Below are 18,304 nucleotides of genomic sequence, written 5' to 3' on the forward strand. Positions count from 1 at the left end.
ATAATTCTGATATAAGACATCTAGGACACCAATGATGTCATCCACACTGGCCATGTGTTCAACATGACACCCTGTTTGCTACGTAGTGCACTACTTTTGACCAGGCCCCTGTAATTCCTAGTCAATAGTAAGTCACTAAAGTGAGTAGAGGATGCTAGCTGACGCCTCATTTATTCCCAGAGGGTAACCCTGTATTGTATTTGTTTGTCTTTTCCTCCAATATCCCAGATTGCTTTATGACATAATGTATTGAATACCAAACAGTGCTGGCCTCTGCTCTGGTCTTTATTATTGAAGTTGCATTTTAAGTTAATGAAATTATATAAATGGAGTTTTATTATGTGAAGTCTTGCCAGAGTCTTTAGCGGCGTAGCCTTTATCCTGGCAGAGAGATGAGCCATAAAGAGGCAGGTGATTTATCAACTGGATGAACCCCATCCTGACAGGGAGGTCCTAGTGCCAGCTAGTATCAGTACACTACCTACTTTTAGTGCATTTACACTACCTACTGTTACTGCCATTTACACTACCTACTGTTACAGTAATTTACACTACCTACTGTTACTGTCATTTACACTACCTACTGTTACAGTCATTAACACTACCTACTGTTACTGCCATTTACACTACCTACTTTTAGTGCATTTACACTACCTACTGTTACAGTAATTTACACTACCTACTGTTACCGTCATTAACACTACCTACTGTTACTGTCATTTACACTACCTACTATTACTGTCCTTTACACTACCTACTGCTACTTTAATTTACACTACCTACTGTTACAGTAATTTACACTACCTACTGTTACTGCCATTTACACTACCTACTGTTACAGTCATTTACACTACCTACTATTACTGTCCTTTACACTACCTACTGTTACTGTCATTTACACTACCTACTATTACTGTCCTTTACACTACCTACTATTACTGTCCTTTACACTACCTACTGCTACTGTCATTTACACTACCTACTGTTACAGTCATTAACACTACCTACTGTTACTGCCATTTACACTACCTACTTTTAGTGCATTTACACTACCTACTGTTACTGCCATTTATCCTACCTACTGTCACAGTAATTTACACTACCTACTGTTACTGCCATTTACACTACCTACTGTTACTGCCGCTTACAATACATACTGTTACTGTTGTTTACACTGCCTACTTTTACTGCCGTTTACGATAATACTATGCTGCGATAATTTCCATTGGGTTATTAGACATTCCCACGCATGCTGCTGGCTTCCACAGTCCACATGGATGAACCCCCAAGCACTTGGTGAAACAATTGTGCTGCACCCCTCCAGACCAGTGTGTCCTGGCATGGTGTGTGTTTCAGGCGTGAAGCCAGGCAGGGTGTGGAGTGCTGCCTACAGCCAACAGCCTTATTACAGTGTCACAGTTCTGTGACCTGCGTCGCTGACCTTTAACCTCTGACCTTTCCTGTCATTCACAGTTCTCAGTATCCGTGGTGCCCAGGAGGAAGAGCCTCCAGATGCCCAACTCATGCGATTGGACAACATGTTGCTGGCGGAGGGTGTGTCCGGACCAGAGAAAGGGGGCGGTTCTGCAGCGGCTGCGGCTGCGGCTGCAGCTTCAGGGGGAGGGGCAGGAGCGGATAACTCAGCAGAGCACTCGGACTACAGAGCGAAGCTGTCTCAGATCAGACAGATCTACCACACAGAGCTGGAGAAATACGAACAGGTGAGGATGGACCTCTAACAGAACTCCTGTTATTTACCAGAATCACCTAGTTCCAGCCTGTAATCCGAAGTAGCATTCCACCATCTCCATTCTCATCACAGGGATTCTTCATTAACCTACGACGACCTGCCGTCCACCTTACTACTACAGGCTAATGATCCTTTTAACACCATTCTAACCCTGATTACGCCCCTGCTATACAGTTTTGGAACCAACTGACACGTAGATTCATATTCGCTACAAAACCAGAGACAGTCATTGAGCAACAATAGAAACCGCAAGGTCATTTTCATTTTTACATACTAATTTAGAAGACTTTCTACATTTAGGCATCCATCTAAAGTTGCGGAAAACAAAACATTTGACAGATTTTTGTTCTCATCCCCGTCCATTACACAGCTTCCTCCTCTGCTCCTCCATGTAATTATCTACCATGCCGATAAATCACAGAGGGTTTTACTGCATAACATAATGTCTATTTACTAACCACTATACACACAGTCAAACATTAAGGACTGGCTGGAATGAATGCGGGCTCTGTTTGATGAAATGCAAATGTGTTTTCTGCGTAGCCCGAGACACTGCTTACATTTCCTTCATATAGAAAAGCAGCGTGTCGTCTGTAGACAGGGTTGCCATCCTGAAACACACACATACACTGGAGTATGGGGATGTTTCCTCTAGATGCTGATCTTGGGTCAGTTTAGCATTTTCCCCCTATAATCTTCCTAAGGTTAGGATCGGGGGATGGATAGCTGATCCTAGATCTGTACCTAGGGGAAACATCCCCCCCGGAGCCGCGTTAAAGAGGCAGGGTTTTAGCAGTCGGGAGTAGTGTGACATGCTGACTATGTACTATATCATTCTATATAATATGTAATATATATGTAATATACTGTATTTAAGATGGTATCCCAGTGCGGATGGAGGGGGGAGAGTTACACAGGGAGTCATGGCAACGGAAACAAGGTACTCTTCCACTGCAGACCACTGCCCTCCCATACACTATGTAGATAGTCAATATTTTATAGCCATAATATCATTCATTTATCGACATTATTATTTCACTTTGGTTAGCTGGTTTACCAAATAAATAGACCCCCTTTATTCAGGACACAAGTCTTTATGAAGCTGGGTTAGTAGTCACTGAATCCATTTAGAAACCAATGTGAACTTGGCTCCTGTGTTTTTATTTACAACCTAGAGCTTTCTAGCCCGGCATTTAATAGCACACTCCCTCCCTGCCACCACGTGATAGTGAACAGACAGCCACTGTCAGCATCAGGGTTAGCAACTGGATGGCAACCCAGTCTTGTAAAGCAGTAGTGTTGCTTAAGCAGGACAAATACTATAACTCACTCACAATTTATTGCCACCATTTATTAGTAGCTTTGCTAACAGCTTTACTGTTTTTTATTTATTTGTTTTGTAATTCATGCAGGAGGACAGAAAATGTCTGCCCATTTTAGATCAGGGGTAGCTTGTTCATCCTGTTTCTGGAGTGCCTCAGGTACAGCGGGATTCTATTACCAGATTACCTAAATTCAACACACATGGTTCTTCCAGGTCAGTTAAGTCAAAGCGCCTGCAGAACTCCAGGATCAGGGCTGCTCACCCCTGATTTACATGCGCGCAGTAGAATTATAAGTCGTATATTGCTCTCCCTCTACCGTGATTGATAAACTTTGGCCCCCTCACACACACACACACACATCAGGAAATGTTTCTGTCCGTCTTCTGTGTGTGTTTACTGATGTTTTCATGATGACGTGAAGCGCGTCCAAGACTTCTCCACTCTGAGAATTGCAACCCAGCTTCACTGCTGGTTTTCTATTCCGCCTAGTAGTCCGTTGCATTCACCTGGTGTCCCAGGTCTCAGTCCGTTACAGGTTAGAGGGTGAGAGGGGAAACCTGCAGTACTCTGGGTCCCCAGGCTCGGATCTGAAAACCACAGAGTGGAACTGAGCCAGATGGCTTCACTGTCATCCCCAATGCATCTCTGTATGACATCATGACCACTCTGTGCCTCACCTCACGCGGCAGCCCCGCCTATTCCCTGTCGTCTGCGTTCATTAGACGTAGTGTCACTGTCGTCGATTGTCTTGTTACTGTCTCTTTTCATTCATATCACGCTGCTTTGATAAACGTCGCATTCATGTCAATAAAGACCCTTTCAGTTGATGGGAAGAGAGAGGGAAAGGGGGAGAAAGGGACGGAAAGAACGAGACGGGGTGGGCACGAGGGTTTGAGGAAGGAAAGACGGGGAGAGAAACAGAGAAACAGTGTCACGTCAGGTTCACGCCTGGTGTCACACGAGAGGATGAGTGTAACATCATGGCGTGTTCAACTCTGAAGCCGCTCGGCTGCCGTGAGAAGGTGTGATGCCAGTCAGCGGGGACTAGCAGCTGTCATTTCTCCATGTCTCCTATCTGATAGACACCACTTACAGTTGCTATCTCCACTTGCGTTTAATGTAAAAGTATCAACAGTGATATTCCCCCTTGGCTTCACGACATGAAAGCATTCCAGAGAGCTACATCCATAAACACTGTTTCGTTTCCACACCAGCGTCTCCTTTTCGTCTGTTTGCAAGACATTGATTTGTGTGCAGTGCTGTGTTTAATGTCACCGCACGCGCTCAGCGCTTCAGCCCGACGTTAGCGTACAGCCGGTCTCGACCAGCAGCCATTACATCACCCTCCCGAGGAGGCCGCCATGGGCGTTCTCACTGACAACATCTATATTGACTGTCTGGATAGAAGAAGCTGAACTAACTCTAAACTCACTCTGCTCAATGACTCAAAAGAAAATATACCAAGCCAGATGTCTCTGTCTGACGGGCGTCTCTCTGTTTACCCCCCCGACCCCCCCCTTTTGCAGGCCTGTAACGAGTTCACCACCCACGTGATGAACCTGCTGCGGGAGCAGAGTCGCACGCGGCCCATCTCTCCCAAGGAGATCGAGCGCATGGTGGGCATCATCCACCGCAAGTTCAGCTCCATCCAGATGCAGCTCAAACAGAGCACCTGCGAAGCCGTCATGATCTTGCGCTCACGCTTCCTCGACGCCAGGTGTGTGTATGCAAACTCACTGTACCAATGCGATGTTTCGTTGACTTCCACAGCTACAGTATGCTCTTACTTGTAACTGGGATATTCACAGAATGTACTATAACGGTATCATACAGAAAATGCAGTGCATTTGGGCGGGCATGTACAGCGTTGCTGCTCGGACACTCTCCGCTCTGGGCTCCATAATGCTAAATGTTTCCCTTTTTTAATGTAATCGCTACTTCCTTCGGGTGCATTTTCTGGATTTGCATAAATCTCAGTGCAAGTCTGAGGCATAACATTTAAATGAGGCTTCACACAAAGCTCCCATCTATTCTTTTGCAAATGACTGTGGCTTGGCTGGTGGTGGTGGTGTAAGCAGTGGAACGGAAGGAGGGAAATAGGGGAAGGGCTTTTAGTGACAGGGTGAGAGAAAGACGGGGAGAGAGGGAGACAGAGAGAGAGACAGAGAGAGACAGAGAAAGAGGGAGACAGAGGGAGAGAAAGACAGAGAAAGGGAGAGAACTAGACAGAAAGAGAGACAGAGGGAGACAAAGAGCAGGAGCACAGAGATAGAGGAAGAGAGTCTGTGTCTGCCTAACAGCCTCAGCTCCACTGATTAATCCGCAGCCTGCCAGGCTTGCCCTAGCACCATGCTGTGCACATTTCCATATTCTCAAGCAGGTTCTTGGAGTGGGGGACGGAGATTTGAGCACAAATCGATTACACCAGTGAGTTGATGCAATGCATGGAGGCAAGCATTTTAAAGTGCTCCCTTCCCATCTTATGTTAAGCCCTCTCATGAGATGTGGCACATGCAGACCTAGTCTGACAGAAGGTGGAGATGGAGAAGGAGGAAGAGATGGAGGGGTCAGTGAGCTGGAATCAACGCCTTGTCATGTTTACAGCACCTTTTCTAGTCTTTCGTAATGAAGTGCGGTGTTCCCTCATTTGTCAGGGTGCGCGGACGGTATTCATTTCCGTTTGTGGATCTCGGCAAAAAGAAGCACCGCATTCGTAGCAGTTTAGTCAGCTGTACTGAATGAACTTGCAGTTGTATCGATGTGTTGTGTTGAAATGGGTGGCAGTTATATTGCTACTTTGTGGTTCCCCGGTTTTGCCTGTTTCTTCTGGTCCTAACTAACTCATCTCTGTCGTTCACCATGTAGACGGAAAAGACGGAACTTCAACAAACAGGCGACAGAGATCCTGAATGAGTACTTCTACTCACACCTGTCCAACCCCTACCCTAGTGAAGAGGCCAAAGAAGAGCTGGCCAAGAAGTGCTCCATTACAGTTTCACAGGTACAGTACAGCGCCACCTGCCTGCAGGAAGACCAGAGTACATATACGGCAAAGCATGAATGGAGACACTAGTGCAGGGGTATTTCCCCCAATGAGGTCTGGAGCCTGCTGGTTTTCTGTTCTACCTAAACATTAATTGCTCCCACCTGGTGTCCAAGGTAAAAATAAGTGCCTGATTGTGGAACTGGCTTTGAGGACCAGATTTGAATACTACTGCACGAGTGGATTGTAAATTTGAACTTCAGAAATAACATGAACATAATACATGTTTTCCTTATTCATAGGCAACATCATATGGCCTAAATTGATTGTGTAAAATTATGATTTATAGTAATGTCATTAAGAATGCACTTACAGTATCAAGGCAAACAGCAGTAATGTTATGTGTTTTTCATCCATCATTCGGGAATGGGTAATCTAGTCAAATGGTATATGCCAAATTATTTTGAGGATTCATCTGGGCGTTGCTTGATGAAAGCAACATGCTGCAGGGTCTAAATGATTCGTTGAGCGTCTGTCTGCGCCTCAATTGGCACACTATTCCCTATAGTACAATAGAGCTCTTTGTAACCAGAGCCAACAGGGAATAGGGTACTATTTGGGACTTAACCTTTGTGTTCTTGGGTCTGTAATAAAATAACATGTTTACCTGCCTTCTCTCTGAGGTTTGTTTTAAACTTTTCAACAGGATTGATTTGGTTTTCATTTTAATGTTGTTTATCATTAGCGCTAGCTGGCTTATCCCGGTAATTTCATCAGGGAGTCCATTAGCTGTAATGGGTGTTAGCTAGCGGATCATGGATATTGACTGATTGGTGCTAGCGTGAGCTCTGATGATAGCTGCAGTCATACTGACATAATGAGACTGTTATTGGCAATCATTCCCTTCTGCCACTAATGTGGATTCACAGCACTGGTCTACATAGCAGGCAGTAACAGTCACTACCACAAAGGCTGTTTTCCAAATTGCACCCTATCCCCTATATAATGCACAACCTGTGGGCTGTAGCTGAACACTGTGCACTGTAAAGCGAATATGGTGCTATTTAGGACAAAGCTCAAGTCCTGCTTCATTTTCAGACAGGATGTGCCAATCTCAGACAACGGAGGGCCATGGGTGCCGATCTCAATCTTATTCTGATTTCGCACTCCTAATTTGCTCGCTAGAAGTGTGGCTAATCATATGTGTATACAATTATTTACAATTTGAATGTAATTTGTACAGGTTTCCAACTGGTTCGGAAACAAAAGGATCAGATACAAGAAAAACATTGGAAAGTTCCAGGAAGAAGCCAACATGTACGCGGCCAAAACTGCAGTAAATGCGACCAATGTATCCTCACACGGAAGCCAAGCTAACTCGCCCTCCACTCCTAACTCTGCAGGTAGGACTAAACAACATTTCCAGTGGGCTCCCTTTCTTCCTGAATACACTACATCAAACACACATTTCAACTCTCAAGTCGAAAAGATAAAAAGCCATTGTAGAAGGGACAAATAACTCATGCCCGTTTCCCAGTGCTGTCTTCCCCGTTGACCCAGTTAACACACCTCTCCTATCCTAACCTGACGTTTGCTCTTTTAGTGTCTGACGGTTTTATTTTTGTTGTACCATTTTCATTGATTAAATGAATTGATCCATTCATCTGGTTGACCGCGAACACATTGCTGACATACTGTATGACATATCATGACACAGCATTTGAACACAAGACTCATGCCACCCTTCTTCTAGCCCAACAACAACAACACATGAGCTTGACCCATCTATCCCTCAGCTTCATGCTGTCCCTCTTTAACACGTATCAACACCCGGCCCTGGGCCTAACTCTAGCGGCCAGGCTCTAACTGTAGTCCTGGCTCGGTTTCCAAGCTTTTCTGTAGCACTAACTGCGTTGGTTTGGCTGCCCCCATTGCATGCTGCTCCTCCGGGTCCTAACCTGGGCGAGGCCACGTGGCTGAATCCTGCTCTGCTCGCTCCTCTCTGCTCTGTGATTCCAGTGCTGCCTCTCTCCTCTTCCAGGTTCTGCTGGCTCTTTTAACATGTCAAACTCTGGCGACTTGTTCATGAGCGTGCAGTCTCTCAATGGGGACTCGTACCAAGGGGCTCAGCTGGGAGCCAATGTGCAGTCACAGGTAGGGCCCTGTAACTAAGCAATGCAGAAGATACCACTGTAGGAACGGACCCACCTCCCTAGAATAGGCCTTGTTATATATCTTAAATGGCACGCCAGGCTGTGCCTTACTGTGTCCACCTCGCTATGGGGTCCTAACGCCACCAGGCCTTAAGGGTTCTCCACGTATTTGTTTTCCGAGAACATGCTAACGAGTGAGAGTGATGGTGAGAACAATGCAGTGCCCTCCGCAGCTATTTCTAGATGTCATTAACTCATCCCTTGGACTGTGTGGTAAATCCGTAGTATGCTGTTGTGGTTATCTTGCTCTGTGTTGTCCATGGCTGGATGTGTTTCATGTGTTTCTCCGCATTCCACTCTCTCTGTTTTCCTTCTGCCTTTGTCTTGCGGTGCTGTTCTCGTTTTGCCTTCCCTACTCTGACCTTGCTTTGTCTGTGTTCCTCCGTTGTGTTTCAGGTGGATACCCTTCGCCATGTTATCAGTCAGACAGGCGGATACAGTGAGGGCCTCACAGCCAGCCAGATGTACAGTCCTCAGGGCATCAATGTAAGGAGAAAAAAAAAAAATTTTTTTTTTTCTTTCTCTTCCCCGACCAATTATTTCAAAGCCATAGGGCTCGGAATGCCACTTAGCACTACTTGTCTGTGCTCCGCCGCAGTCACCTAGTTGATTGCTTATGTATCGGTCACGCCACGGGCGCCACGCCGGCCGGGACGATGTGGGGCCAGCCGCCCGAAACACACGGAGCGTCCGGCCGAGCCTGTCATGTCCAATCAGCTCCGCCGGAGCACCTGTCCTGCAGCCACTCACGGCCAGGGAGCCACACGGGGGAAGGTACAAACGGGTGACACATCCCGTGACGCGCGGCCTGGACACCCCCCGCCGGACCACCTGACTCTGATTATCACCGCGGCATCCGAGGACCAGTTAAAACAACGGCGGAGGACTCTAAAAATAAAAGGAGCCAAAGCCCTGTAGCGTACAGCAGTAGGGTGCTCGTCACGAGGGCGTATTACTATCGTGTTATATTGTATTAGATCTTTTTGGGTGTCTGTTGTGTGTGTGTGTGTGTGTGTGTTTGTAGTGGGGCGGGGGTGAGGGGTGGTAGGGGGGTTAGCTGGCGGCTGAAAACAGCAGGGAAATTCACAGCGACAAGCCGTGTCGTAAAAGTGAAAATCGATAAGACAGACACAAGGACAACGCATTGTGGGCTCGGGACAGCAATCCAAGCGCATTGCTCGGATCACGTTCCTGCCACACTAATGGCCCTGACAGCGAGCCGCGGTGGCCCGGCGCACCGAGAGCCAGGACGAGAGGGGGCGTCACAGTGGCACGGCCGCGCAGCCCCGGCCGCTGGCTTCCTCTCCCGTCACCACGCCTCGCTCGTCGTGCCTCAGCCGGCCGTATGATAATGAGACGAAATGTGAAAATAACATCCGCGTGTTTGTGTATTCAAATCTCCTCTCCTTCCCTGGCGAGCTCTCCACTAGTCTCCCCCTGAACAGGCTGCAACAGCCCTGAGAGAGGGCTACTAATGTATTCAAGCCCAGTTCTCAGAAAGCTCTCTGACCTCATGAATTGTCCTCGGACACCTGCTTGATCTACCACATTTAAAAATGTCACGATATTCTTCATTTCACATTCTTTCATACACTTTAAAAAATATGTATATATTTTTATGCATATTAGAAGAAGGGAATTATGTTATTAGTATGATAAGCTGTTATAACCAGTGATTCAGTGAATTCTAATTTAAGAGCAAAGTACTTCTTTATCCATTAATTTCTTTTATCACAATAAACAATTGTTCCCAATGGGATTGTATTTTATTTCGGGCCAATACATCTACAGTACAACTACAGTATTTACGATCTTTTCCCAGAGAATGTTCCCAGAGAAACAGAATTTAAAATAATTCTTAAAATGTTTATTTCCACAATGTAAAAAAAAAAAAAAGACGTCAACAATTCAACCAAAAATGTGCATCATACAATATATTGACAACAATAGAGTAGCAGCTTTTCTGCCCATAATCCCTAATTTATGTTAAAAAAGACAATTTATTGTGCATCGAGCCTTAACATCGTTCCTTACTTTAAAAATGTATACGTTAATTGCACATTATCCCTACCTGCATAAAACCCTTACTAAAGCCATCATGTACAAGGGGAAGATTTCTTTCATAGATAAATGTCTGCACAGAGAAACGTGCTCCTTGCACTATGGCTTTCTCTTAGGGGTCAAAGCACTACCTCTGATATTTCAGCAGTGCCGGTTATGGACAGTATCAATGGGAGTTTTCATATAACCAGGGGCAGGGTCATTTAACATACCTAACATATAATTAGGTTTAAGTTGGTGACACTCCCATACCTGTGGGTCTGAGGAGGGTCATAACATTACTTTTTTCCATGACCTGCATTCTGTTGGTGCTTCTTGAATAGCCCTCTAGCCTTGAAGTAGGATTTGGGAAAATACAATGTACAACATTTATTCATCCTACATATGTTATTTCTACATTTTAGTGTTCCCCGTGTGGGTTGATATCCTTGCTTCTCTGCAGCATTTTACTGCAATAGAATTTGTTAACAATGACTCGAGTTGCCACAGTATCAAACCTATTCACAAATCAAAGTCTAGGAAAGCTGTCAGCTTAGAAACAGTGTATCACCTTTGTGCTTGTCCAACCTCACAGAGAAAAATAAGCTGAAAAAAGAAAGAGAGGTTGGGAATATGTCCAATCTATCTGTGTAGAGAGTGACTGAGCAGATACATAATGTGTTTTGTGGTAGGCTTCAGTAGTAATTACAGTTTAGAAATAGAAAGAGAGTGTCTCCAAAGTGAGACATTTTAAGACATTTCTTTTTCCTCCGTATTTGATTACAGACTTTCTTCTGGCTGAAATAACAGGCTTTGAAATGAAAGGCTGTCGAGGACCATTTCCAGTTTTTCTGATGGCATGAAATTTGCTTTTAATACCCCAAATGCTCTTTAGCAGGCCTGTCTTCAGGATTGGAAATGGCTTGTGCGTCTCTAATTGTGTTTTTATTCAGTCTCCCCGTGTTATCATTTACCACCATTTATTCCACTGATGACTGCTTCCTGACTTTTGTTAAGACATTTTCACTGTTATTATGTGTGTCATTAAATGTGAAAGGCATTTATGTTGACCCCAGTGAAACAAGACAGCACTATTGCTTTTGAAGCAAAGATCAAATTGTAGGCAGTGGACCATACAATACTGTATGTGGTCTTAGAATTATGTTTGTGATATTTTTTTACATTTTTTACAAATTGGGACAATCCCATTTTGAAATATGCAGCCTAGGTTACTGTAATAGGAATGGATTTTTCTACCAATGCTGTATTGTCTTGAAGCTGTTGTGGACTGCAGGTTTTGTTGAGGCTTGTTGTTCTAGCGTTAGTAAAGCTCATGCCGTAGCTACGTATGCCCTCAGGACCTCACAGATATGGCACTCAATTCTGCAGATGAGATAATATAATAAAGTTATTGAACTGGATAATGAATATGTACTCTGATATTAAATAGATTAAAGAAACAAAGACACAAACCCCATGTTCTAGGTGAGAGCATGGTTGTGCTCATGGGTTTAATGTCTCTCTCTGTTTTGAACCCAGGCAAACGGAGGCTGGCAGGATGCTACCACCCCCTCATCAGTGACATCCCCCACAGAAGGACCCGGAAGTGTTCACTCTGACACGTCCAACTGATCCTCCTCCAAACAACTCCATCCTCCGCCAAGGTCCAGCACCCCCCCCCCCCAGCCCCCTCCCTCCATCGGCCAGCCAACCAGTGGGCTCACCTTTAGGACTGCAGGTTACACACTAGACTGGTCACGTGGCCTCTCTCTGCGGGTGGGGACTACAGAAAGAAGCACCATCACCACCATAGACAGTTTCATTGCTTGTTGTGTCCCGTATCTACAACTAACAGCTAATTGTGACCCAGTCCGTCAGAAACCTGACCCTCGGGGGCTCTGTTCTCCCATCCATCTCCATTCACTTCCTGTCTGTACAGCTATCTCGCCAGATATCCACGTTGCCCCTGTGTGATCGTGTGACTCATGACACAGTAGGCAAACAGTAACACCACGTACATACGATATGGCCCTTATATTGTTGGTTGAAATGCTTTTTACACTACCTCTATTGGAAATAACGACAACACCACAACGACAACGGAGAACCATGACAGCGGGAGATCTTCTTAAAAAAGCATTGTTTATAAAACTTTGTAATTACTGGTAATGACAGTAGCTCGCAAAGTCCTCTTGTCCCGCCTCAAGGCTTGTTTTTCAGACAGTTTTGGCTTTGCGACCCTATATAACTTAATTCACAACAATTTATTAAAATATTATTTTTGTCCATAGTGCCAAAGTTCAACACAGGAAGTTAATTTTAATAATATTACAGTGTGCTTGTGAAAACAACACAGCTGACAATTCATATAAAAAAGTTAATTAGTCATTAAAATGTAATGACTAATTCCATTTCATGTTAGTAGCTTATCAATGGGATTCTTCAAAATAGAGATTCAAACTTTCCTCTTCATTTTAGGTGTTCTGTTTTCAAGCTTCTCCAGTGGGCAATAAGATATGAAACATTTTTACTGCAAGAATGGTAGCCTATGTTTTCTGCTCATATTGAATGCTGCATAGTATGCGTGATCATGTGTCATAATGCATCAGCAAATATAAGAGGAATGGTGTGCTGATGGATCATGGGAATTTTAGCTACTGGAATTCCAAATAATTCCTTTACATATTGTTAGTAGTGTCCACCGAATCCAGAGACCATTGACATGCAGTCTGCAAACATTTACCCAGAACACTTGAACAATGAGTACGTTAGCAGCATCAATTCTAATAAGCCAACATGTCTTTAAGCACAGTACGTTGTTGTGATTATCCTGTGGAGGGTAACATTTTCATTAGTCAAAGAGACTAACACAGTACAGAGAACACACAGGAATAATCATTTTATATAACCTTCACCTTGTATGGGAAATATTGTGTGTACCTACCTACATACACTACCATTATCACTATCACTGTACATCAGTGTTATCACTATAGCCAAATACTGCTGGTAACCAAAATCACTTGTGTAAGGTGTATGTGCAAAAAAAGGCATTTTAATGTAGATTAATTTGGTTTTTTTTGTAGTACAATGTGGTAGTCATTGAATACATGACAGGACATGATTCTGAAATAACTCTCAAAGTGACCCAATTCATTTAGTCTTACTGTTGTTCCTTAGCTTTTAAACTAGTTATTGCTTACTATTTCTTTCCAGTTATTATCATCGCTGAGTTTGAATTTGTTAATTCAACCTCATCATATCATTCTTCTTTTACAGTTTGGTTATCAAGGTTGGTCTCTACGTATTATTATATTGCAAATTACTCCTTGCATAATACTCAGTCTAAATTACGCAGAAATAAATCCAAAATAAAATGTATTAATTTTGTTGTATCTGATTATTTGATTTGAGCTACAGTGTTTACTTACACAAAATTACACAATGCCTTCTTGGCCAATTCAACATATCACTATACACTCGTGGAAGTAAAAGTGTCTGGAAGAACATTTTAGGGTTAAAATATTTGCCATACTAGCGGCACATTTTCAGTTCATTAAGCAAGGAATCCCTCAGAAAAGGGTTAACATGGAACCGGGTATAAATGTTCAAACGTGTGATGTTATTGTGATGAGAGGGGGTTAATTTTTTTTACCTTTTTAATAATATTGTAGATGTGGTAGTCTAGTTAAAGATTGGAGGCATGGCTTATTGTACTCATGGTAATAAAATGTGACCACCCGTTTGTGTAACTGTCATTCCTGTTCATCATGGTTATTTTTTACACTGCAAATAACCCATTTTACTTAAGTATTGATGCACGTTAGTAATGGTAATACATAAACATTTGTTTTTGTTACACCATTTCTCTCCTTCTAAAAATTTTCATAATACCCTATTGTATCTATGGTCGTATCATTGGTTCTTCCAATGAATTCGGGAGAGTTGAAGATTGCAACAATCATTCCTCCTTGGCATCCATGACACACCATAATGCTTTTTTCCACATTGTTCATCCAACAATGTCACATGGGGTCAACACGTGGCAGCAGGCTTACTCACCTAACAACCCCAGTTAGCTTTGCAGACGCCCATGGAGTTTACTAGCCACATATCAACTAGCGCCACAGACAAACTTTGACTTTGGTGTTCAGCTGGGTGCACCTTAAACCACTGCACTACCCGGTAGTCCTACACATTTTACATTAGAATAAAATGGAGTACCTATATCAGTGAAGCAGTATCTATTTCAACTTTGAACAGGTTCTTGAGAAACTATATTACCCTCATTGGTGCTGTGTAAGTGTCAGTTCTCAACCCTAACGTGATGATATCAGATGAACTGGAATGACAAATACTTCACATAAAAAAAATAAGTATATCTTAAAGCCACACCTGTACAAAACCACGCCTCCACTCCAGGGATCCTCCAGAACCACAAAAGTTCCACCAAGAACCCCTAAACTAACCGAAGGGACAAATATGACCCGGTGACTACCGTGGTTTCTTGAGGATCTCCAGGGTTCCTTGAGTCACCACTATTTCTAAGAGTGTACCATTGCTTTGATACCAAAAGTAACATTGGGATCAGCTTTAACAACTTGACTTGGTTTGTTTTGTAAAACTGTGTATTATCTGAAATACGAACATCTCATTGGGTTTGTTCTTTCTGTACTTAAAACCAAATATGCTCACAATACCGTGTTTGTCTATAGATATGAAATGAAAAAGACAAACGGCTCAATTCAATCAAACCCACATTGCATTATTTACACTGCAAAACATTTTCCAGTGGTCAGTTTAACTCACAGACTGGTCTTGGGTAGTGTACAAAAAAGCTAATGTGTAAATACTGCAATACTGGTTGGAATGAATAGGGCTCAAACCCTCATGGCACACAGACAGATTCAGAAGATGTTTGGATACATTTCTATGTCCTTATGTTGTGAATAACAAAAATAATAATTTTCCTTGGTTACAGGATTTAAAGTATGTTATATTTTATTTTCTTGCTAGCATAATGTGAATCAGCTCAAGAATGCTTTATATATGTAGATGTGCACCTTTCTTCTTTTCTTTTGTATTATTGGACAGTATCCATTTTGAAACAAACACAGGAAGAGGTCCTTTCACATTAATGATATAATCTACTCACATTCTACTTTCTAACAGACAAGCTGGTTTCTAAAATGGCTACTGTCTGGTTAATTAAAGGTGATGTGAAAAGATAGTGAGAACACTTGTTTTTAGCCCAACCAAATCCTTATAATGTCATTATAAATATACATTTTACAGGAAGCCATATCATAACAAACATCTGTATAGATAGCTCCAGTACCATACAGCTCAATGCACCAGAGACTGAATATCTCACAACTTAACTCTTCTTTCACAAACAGTACATTTGTACACTGTATATTTTATATACGTTTTGGTGTCATTATGGCAATATTGTGTTGTATTTTTATTTAATTTTTTATCTGCTTAATTTGCTCCCAGTCCCGACAGTCCAGTCGATGGAAAACTCATGGGTAACATAGCACAGGGTCTATGTTTGGGATATTGTGGCATTTAATCACACATTTCAGTAAAAAATAATAATTATTTTATCCATCTGGCCAGCAGAACAGAAACATTGCCCTCTAAAATCCGTTCCTCTACTTTTCACATTGCCTGTCCAGGATCATCATGTTATGAAAAGCTTCATGTAATGGTGCTTTTAGTTTTTGAACATAATAGGAAATAAAACTATAAAAAAAAATAAAGAAGAAACTGAACAATTTGTAAAACATCAAATGTTTTCTTTGTTGCATGTCTTTTGTTCTTCAATAAAATAGCGTCCTGCGGTGTTTTTGAATGTTACTTCTTTTTTATAAAGATTTCAAAGTGAAATCATGGAGCCTTTTTCTTGACAGGTTTAAACTTTTAAGATCTCTGCATATGTGAAAAGGGTATACAAATGGAAAGCGCAAAACTATTGTCTTTTTAATTCCAATTTAAAACCTGTTTTCTGTGGAGAAAAAACATTGCTAACAAGGTGTAGGTTTTATGGTCTCTTTCTTTGTACTGGTAATGCATATTCCAAATAAATAGTTTCTTTTGTTGCATACTTATGTATTGTCCATTGATTTTCTTTGTCACAAATATGGAACTATGCAGACATTGTCACACACATAGTATGGAGATCAAGTGCTTTGAAATCATACATTATTGAAATCATACATTATTATACATTAGCCACACCCTTCAGTTTTAGAGCAAAAAACTGTAACGTGGAATTTTCCGAAAAAGAAATCTGGATTTGAAACGACTGCATTTGAAACATGCCAAGAGTCTTTTTTTGGCACCATGTTTTGGTGTCGTTTTCTCCTCCAGACTTCTGGGTCAGGGTCATGAGTTACTGTAGGACACAAGTTTACACGTCTTCAACTTGTCAGTCCACCTCTGGATAGCTTCACACATCACACTTCAGAAACACGCTAAAACATCGGGGGGCACTTTCTCACTGTCGACGCGGCGTCAAACCTGGGGCGAGCTGGGAGGGTGTGAAGGGGACATTTTCGCGGTTTTCGGAGTGAAAGCTGTGTGCTTACGGCGAACAGACAGACGTTACTTTTTCTTTCACGGTGGAGGGATCTCCCAGCCACACTTAATGTGCAGTCGGTGAGAGAAGCGGGGTGCACACTTATCTCCTTCTTCCAGATAAATGAGACAGGAGGTCTGATTCTTCTCTTCCAATTCATCTGTCTCTTGTTCTTCGTTATCATAAAATAAGGAGGGAGAAAAAGGGGGTTGAAATATAAAACATCAACTTTTGGATTAGGAACTAGGAAGGGGTTTCCAGGACAATCAGAGAAAGCAGCCAAATCGCAAAGCGTGACAGATACTGTGGGAGTGACATATGCAAACATGATCAAAAATAATTACACGGAGATGTCTCCTTGTTTCTATCAAAGGGTTTCTTGTAGGCTCTGTTAGGAGGATGAAAGAGAGAAACTGTTGGACGTGCACTGAATGCTGTAATATATTCACCATGGCTTTACAAACCAAAAAGGCATTGTAAGTTTAAGTAATTACTGTACTTGGTTCTCAGCAGCCTTTTTAAAAGGCATTCATCCCATACTTAGTAGAAAATCAGTTGCACTTTCTATTCAACTGCTTTAATCATTAGCAAATAGCCTGGTTAATGGATTTGGCCTGTATCTTGCTGCCATAGATATTGTGTGATAGCTACACTACTAAATACATAGTGTACGTAGCATAGAAAAATGAAATATTCTGTGGTAATGTGTTATTGTTTTCTCATAAATATGCAATAGGCATAATCCCTTTGAACCTCCCTTGATTTTTAGGTGGTGTTTAATACGACAAGATCTATCTAGCAGGTCATGTTCTTATGTTGAGTAGTTTGAAAATAATAGGGACATAATAACTCAAATGTAAATGCTCTGGCATTCTATTTTCCATTTTTGGCTGTTATAAAAGCAACAAATGTTCTACTGGTAACGTCCCACAATATGCTCTTACAACTCCCTTTGGTAGGATGGGAACCGGCAATCAGAACATTTCTAGATCTTTGTTTCTCCTGAATCTCCTGTGGACGCGCTAGGACATGATAATGAGTCATGAAATTAGGAGGAAAGATGGTATGGATGGGGGTAAGAAGTATTACATTAACTAAGGGAAGAAGACCAATGAGAACCAGAGTGGTGGTCACGATTTAGTCCCTTACCATCAATATTATTTTCATTTTAATCATACAGTTTTTGGGTCTTTTCTTCTGCAGAATCCAATAACACTAATTTGTTAATTAAGACACTGTGTGAAATACTGCACAATGTTCTCAATGCCGGCACAATTCGCACACATCGAATGAATACAATAAACATACCTTGGTGAATGAGTGTAATGCAAGATGGCGGGAAACACTATGGACACAGAGGATCGTTGAACTGCAAGGCAGTAGATGATGGAGCTTCCTGGTTTTAGTGCT

The 18,304-nt window shown here is 42.4% G+C and overlaps 1 protein-coding gene across 6 annotated transcripts in view; it reads left to right on the forward strand.

Annotated features, from left to right (window-relative positions):
* The window catches only part of pbx1b (pre-B-cell leukemia homeobox 1b), a 69,907-nt gene extending 53,487 nt beyond the window's left edge, over positions 1–16,420 (forward strand). Inside the window, exons 1-9 of one of the 6 annotated variants that reach the window (XM_020049260.3) lie at positions 941–1,343; positions 1,474–1,721; positions 2,628–2,690; positions 4,602–4,792; positions 5,941–6,076; positions 7,302–7,461; positions 8,100–8,212; positions 8,668–8,757; positions 11,851–16,420. In XM_020049260.3, coding sequence (XP_019904819.1) covers positions 1,524–1,721; positions 2,628–2,690; positions 4,602–4,792; positions 5,941–6,076; positions 7,302–7,461; positions 8,100–8,212; positions 8,668–8,757; positions 11,851–11,943 — 1,044 coding nt within the window. In that variant the 5' untranslated portion in view covers positions 941–1,343; positions 1,474–1,523 and the 3' untranslated portion in view covers positions 11,944–16,420. Of the gene's footprint in view, positions 1–940; positions 1,344–1,469; positions 1,722–2,627; positions 2,691–4,601; positions 4,793–5,940; positions 6,077–7,301; positions 7,462–8,099; positions 8,213–8,667; positions 8,758–11,850 lie in introns of those variants that run through there. The other 5 variants (XM_010872059.3, XM_020049261.2, XM_010872061.3 and 2 more) reach the window with 5 other exon arrangements.
* The last annotated feature ends 1,884 nt before the right edge of the window (positions 16,421–18,304 follow it).

Source organism: Esox lucius, chromosome 8 (genome assembly GCF_011004845.1).
Source record: "Esox lucius isolate fEsoLuc1 chromosome 8, fEsoLuc1.pri, whole genome shotgun sequence".
Classification (NCBI taxonomy): Eukaryota; Metazoa; Chordata; class Actinopteri; order Esociformes; family Esocidae; genus Esox; species Esox lucius.